The sequence below is a fragment of the Protobothrops mucrosquamatus genome, unplaced genomic scaffold (genome assembly GCF_001527695.2).
Source record: "Protobothrops mucrosquamatus isolate PMUCROS unplaced genomic scaffold, P.Mucros_1.0 scaffold_270, whole genome shotgun sequence".
NCBI classification, from domain to species: Eukaryota; Metazoa; Chordata; class Lepidosauria; order Squamata; family Viperidae; genus Protobothrops; species Protobothrops mucrosquamatus.
The window spans coordinates 437,604-443,603 of record NW_015386346.1 but is presented as its reverse complement, the minus strand read 5'-3'; the positions used below and the strand labels follow the sequence as shown (position 1 = coordinate 443,603).

General features: G+C 36.7%; 1 protein-coding gene across 1 annotated transcript in view; it reads right to left on the bottom strand.

The window, feature by feature from the left end:
- Positions 1-6,000, bottom strand: part of SORT1 (sortilin 1) — a 45,106-nt gene that overhangs the window by 16,155 nt on the left and 22,951 nt on the right. The window contains exons 6-9 of the mRNA XM_029287243.1: positions 4,450-4,523; positions 3,259-3,308; positions 2,025-2,155; positions 699-843 (exon numbers count right to left, since the gene is read on the bottom strand). Of these exons, the coding sequence (XP_029143076.1) occupies positions 699-843; positions 2,025-2,155; positions 3,259-3,308; positions 4,450-4,523 (400 nt within the window). The remainder of the gene's footprint in view (positions 1-698; positions 844-2,024; positions 2,156-3,258; positions 3,309-4,449; positions 4,524-6,000) is intronic.

Genomic DNA, 6,000 nt, shown 5'->3' with positions numbered 1-6,000 from the left:
AAGCGTACCCGGAAGGCCACTGGTAACCAGTGCAGCTCGCGCAGCAGCGGTGTTACGTGGGAGCGACGCGTCCCTCCCAACACCGCCCGCGCGGCCGCATTCTGGACCAGCTGAAGCCTCCGGATGCTCCTCATGGGGAGCCCCATGTATAGAGCATTACAGTAGTCCAGGCGGGAGGTGACGAGGGCATGAGTGACTGCAATAGCCTAAAACCTACTGCAGTAATAGCCTAAAACCTACTGCAATAGCCTAAAACCTACTGCAATAGCCTAAAACCTACTGCAATAGCCTAAAACCTACTGCAATAGCCTAAAACCTACTGCAATAGCCTAAAACCTATTGCAGTAATAGTACACTAAATGAAGAACCAGATAAAGTTTTACCTAAGTAAAAACATGTTCATACAACGTATTTGTTTAAATTAGCATGGAAAAGAAAATTGTCAAGAAGTCCACATGTTTATATACATTATACCGACACTGAGAACAGATTTTCAAAACAACAATTTGTAAGTCTGCCAGAAATCTATTTACTAAATGTGCAATTCAAACATTTTTGTCTCAGGTAAAATCTTTGTCCCTAGGTAATGATAACAATTTAGAGAACCATTTTTCTTTTAAAGTGAAATTATGTAAGCATAATCAAAGCAAAATTTGGATATACTGAATGATACATCACCCATTTTGTATTCCTCTCACCTCCAGGTTCATCTACATGCATAAACACCATGTCATCATTTGCTGCCAAAATAGAGTAAAATTGTTCTTGTCCAACTGAAGGAAGTTGAGCCATGTTCCATGTTTCACCTTCATCTAGTGACACATGGATTCTTCTTGTATTAGTCTAGATAAAACAAAAATATTTTTTTCTCTAAAAACATCCATATTCATTTATGAGAAAGCTGATCATAATATGAAACAACTAGAAAATGTTTACGAGGATATATTGTTTTTATAACATTTTTTTTTTTAAATGTTGCTGTTTATTAAGCAATGACAAACTTTCAAAGAACTTACACATTAGAGCAGCCTTGCTTTTGAGAAAATATAGCAAACAGTGAGGCAGGCAAAGTAAAGCTAAAGGCCTCTGGGGCTCAATTGGGCCTCAAGGCCAGTCAATTCAGACAAGTAAGCACCAGTGTGTGCTTGGTGGTGGCCACTACATGGACAAAGGAGCTTTTGGCAATGGGGATGCTGGAATTATTGCTGATGGAAATGATATGTGTGCACTGAGAGTATCTTCTCAACTTCTGTAGAATAGCCTTTGCTTCCTGAATCTGAAATGGGTGGCAGCAGCCATTGGTGGGGCCTTAGAGTAGGGGTGTCAAACTGCGTCATGCCGAAACCATGTCCGCCCCATTGCTGGCAATGGAAAAAAAGCTGCGATACATCGCGACACATCACATGACATTGCGAGTTTGACACCCTTGCCTTAGAGGTTGAGGCTGAAGGGTGCCAAAATATATGGATGGAGAAATATATATAAAAGGACCTGCAACAGATAGGTAGGAAGATCTGGTAGATAACAGGGTAGCTGTGTGAGGCAGAGCAGTCTACAGACAATAAAGAACAGTGGCACTAGTTATAAGGTGAAAACATCTAGCAACATCTACAGATCTCATAGCCAAGCATGATACTTGGGCTGTAGTGGGAAAACTCATGGATATTGTATATCTTGGGAGGAACAAAAATACTGACGCAGGCCAGGAAAGAGGAAGAACCAGACCAAATTGACTGGTGTTATTTCTGCAATCTTTCTCTTAGGCCAGTCGAGTATTTGTCTCCTTTCCATTCACACCAACTAGAAAAGTACTTTTCCATCAGCATCTGCACCAGAGGAAGAACTGTGAATAGTTTTTTGTTTGTTTGTTTGTTGTTTACCTTATTTGTTGTGGACTTCTTGCAATAACTCATTGGCTAACAGTTTAGGAACATTGCATTAGAGGAAAGAAAAAAGAGCCTGATGTGAACTAAGAGCATCAAGTCTACAGAAATACAAAAGAAGCCCAAGAATAGTTTTCTTACTTTTTCTATCATCACGGATGCAAAGAGAAAACGACCACCTAGGCCAAAGGAGTAAATGTTGTTTCCTATAGTCTTGAATGTCTTCCCAAAGTCTTTAGTTTTCTTTAACTCCAATAATCCGATATCATTTTCTTCAGAAGAGAAATAGATGCATTCAGATCACTCTATTTAGAAACAGACATGCTCCCTCCATGACATGCTAAAGAAACAGCTAATCTCATTACAACCTTGTGCAGGAACCCAGCCTGCATAGTGAATATGAGCATCTGAAGAAAGAATTTATATACATAGACCTCCATTTTGCAGACATCCACATAAACATCAGGGTGGAAAACCAAACTACCTCAAAAAACAGATTCAATACGTGAAGACCTCTTTACATCAGCAACCTAGTTGATTCATATTTATGGTTATGTTATATATAGGTTTCCATAAGCAGCATTTTTATATCTAATTGTAATAAAAAGAGTCTTTTATTGTTCGCCATCACTCATGAACAGGCTCAATTCTACATCTTTTAGTTTAAAAAAATTAACTACTTAAATTTCCTCTGTCCTAGAAGTTACATTTCATGCAATATGTCACTGGAAAGTAGGAAAAATTAATTATTGCTGCCTTGATTATGGTTTCAGTAATACAATAGTGGTGTATTTTTTTTTCAACATGGCTAGTGAGATTTATAATTGTTCTTATCTTCATAGTTATAAACTTTAGGTGTTATTCATAAGTAGTTTGGAAAAGGGGATATGTGAAAATCAAGGGTCATATGTCAAATCCCTCTCCTCTGAAACGTCCCTCAATATCATAATCAAAAGTTAATTTCATGCCATATAAAGGCAGTAAATACCTATTTACTAGGCAAAAGTTCTGTGAATTGGAAATGCATCAGCAGCAGAAAGAAAGAGAGAAAGGAGGGGGAAAAATGGAACTACTGTAACTCCTAAGCATTAGCAAGCAAGCTGAGGTTTTGACACTTCCCATAATGTTTAGTCACAAGACAGTGACTTTTTATAACTACACTTTTCTATAGGGGGATTCCCAGGGAAAAGATTCCAAACCTTGATAAACAAATATATAGATATAGACAGAATATGATTTTCCCACATTAAAATAACTGCAGATGAATAAGCTATGGTCAAGACTTCTTGAGGCTGTGGACTCAAAGAAAAGAATTGATAAAATCTGCAAAAAAAGCTCTAAACTGAAATAGTTTATTATACTAAGGGTTACTTACTACAAGAGCCATTCAGGTAGGTAGTAAAGAAGATGGTTCCACCAGAACCCCTAGGACAGATCAAGAGAATATAATTAGTGTAATGGTAGAAGGCTAACTAAACAATTGAGACTTCAGTTCTGTGGGATGACTTCATATATCATGTTAAATTATGGCTCCACTATGGTTTATTAAATAAGCTACAATTAACCAGATTCTTACTACACTGGGATAGGTGATAACACTTTGTGTAGTTAAATACATACAAACCACTAAATCAAAAATCAGAATTGTGTGAAAGTATTATTTTGGTTTCGGTATAGAGCAAGTTTTCCAGCTGTTTTGAAATTCAGTTTCAGGAATGCTGTAATGTAACCCAAAAATATGGACATTTCAGTTCTCTTAATTTTCAATAAATTGACTGGAGAATTATGAGGGGTGAAGTTCAAGATAGCTGGAGGATATCAGTTTGGGCAACTTCATGTATACAGAGATGAGTTGTCACAAACTGTATCTAACTAGTAAGCCAAGCTAAGATTTTTGAAAGTTAAGAGGCAGAAGAAGCATTAGGGGCAGAAGAAGCATTAGGATTGTATGAAATCTACAGATACGCATCACTGAAAGTAACAGTCACACTGTAATAGGGAATTCACTTCTATATAAATTAGACCATTGGTTTATCACTATGCTAATAAGCAGCAACTTCCCAAGGTCTTATACAAATGTTTTTCTCATTTATGTAATATACTTTCATTTGGAAATGTTAGCTCCAAATCTGGTTTTCCTATGACAGCCTGTGGTCATCTCCCCAGCTATTTTATATCTACTCACTAAATTACCCTGGTATACTCAAGATGAAAATTAGCAAAAGCAATGCATTTGAATTTAAGAGTTACAAAATTGGCTCTTTATAGAGAGCTGTTGCTATGTACACAAAATATTGAAATAATGTAAAAAAAAACTCATACAAACAAGAGTGAGTTATTTTTCAGAAATGGCATATGCTACAATTGTAATAGTAAATAAAGTCTTTAAATGCCTTGTTCTAAACAGCTTTCTTCATGTTTTTACAAACTATCAGGTGTAGCACCTTTAATGTACACTTAAATTATTTTAATATACATTAAACCTTCAATATACATTTATGCTACATTAATATACAGTACATTAAACCATCAGTTCTCCCTGGATAGCATTCATTAAGAAATTTACCATTTGGCCAAGCAAACGTCTTTGTGAATTTCTTTCCATTTCTCACCAAATGTCTTTGATATCCACAAGCTACCCTGGAACATTTAGAAAGAGTTGCTTATTATTGGTTCATCATATTCAAGTGATTGACATTTAACAAAACAAAAAGTCCATAGTAAAGTTATACATGTTTATGTTTATAGTGTACAGATTAATCTGTAACCTAATTTATTTAAAATTGCTGATGTAAAACAATGAAGATTAAGAGAAAGCAAAACAAAAGGAAACACTTAAAAATCATTTTATAGTAAGAAAAATAACTCACTAGGCCAAATGTAAGATTGAGAAGAGCAACATTATCTGCAATAGCAACTGAATTTCAGTAGGAGGAAAGACAGGCCTCTCTTAGCAGGCAAAGTACATGGCCTCAGAGTAAAGGTCAAATTTGTTGAACATAAAGAACATAAAGAATAGCCTGTTGAAAATGTTCTTTTAACATCCTGGACTTAATAGGTTAAACCATTGAAAGTCCAGAACCAGCACTTTGATATGTGCCCAAAAACTAGTTAAACTCTAGAAATAAAAAGAATTTATATACTCTTGAAAAACCAGCCCTTCCCAAATAGGGCCCTATTATTCTGGACCAACCAAAGCTTATGTAATATAAGCCTATCAATTTAAATTGGCTAAAGAACTTCAATCATACTTTAATCAAATGTATAATGTTTTACAATCCTCAAAGAAAAGGACTTGTTCATCTAGCCAAGAGTGGGCAATTCATTTTCCAAAGGAGCCACATGAGAAACTTGGTTTGCTCTGGAAGGGCCCTGCCATCGCTGCTCAATCCCTCATTGTTGACACCCTGATGCCAAGGCTGCCAACACTGCACTGACACACTGCCCCCTCCCCATCAACACACTGATGCCGATGCTGCTGACACCGCAGCCCTGCTGCTGACACTGCTGATAACACAGGCCAGACTGGGACTGCCCATAGACCAGATGTGGCCCACGGGTCATAAAATGTCCAAGTTTGATCTAGACCAATCACTATTTTTTAGCCCCACCTTCCTCATGGAACTGATATTATAAAGGCAAAATGAAGAAAAACCTTTATATGAACTTCCTTGACCTCCATAAGAAAAAGCAGAATATAAATATAGGTAGCCCTTGACTTCCAACAGCAGTTGGTACCTACATTTCAATACAGATGTAAAACATGATCACATCACTTAGTGACAGCAATCTCTGCAGAATTACCCAGCGATTTGTAACTTTCCCTGTTGGTTTCCCCACTAACCTTCGGAAGAAATTATCAGGAAAGGTTGCAAATTACAATCATGTGACCACGGGGTCAAACATGCAAGCCAGTTAGCAAATGGCCAGATTGCAATAATATAAATGCAAAGATGGTCAGAACTCTGAGGACAGGTCACAATCACAATTTTCAGTGCTATCCTAATTCAATGCTGTCCTAATATCTGAATAATCATCTGTAAATCTAGAAAACATATATTTTTCTAAATAGAAATTGTGACTATGTCATTCAAAATCATCCCCCCAAAATATTAGA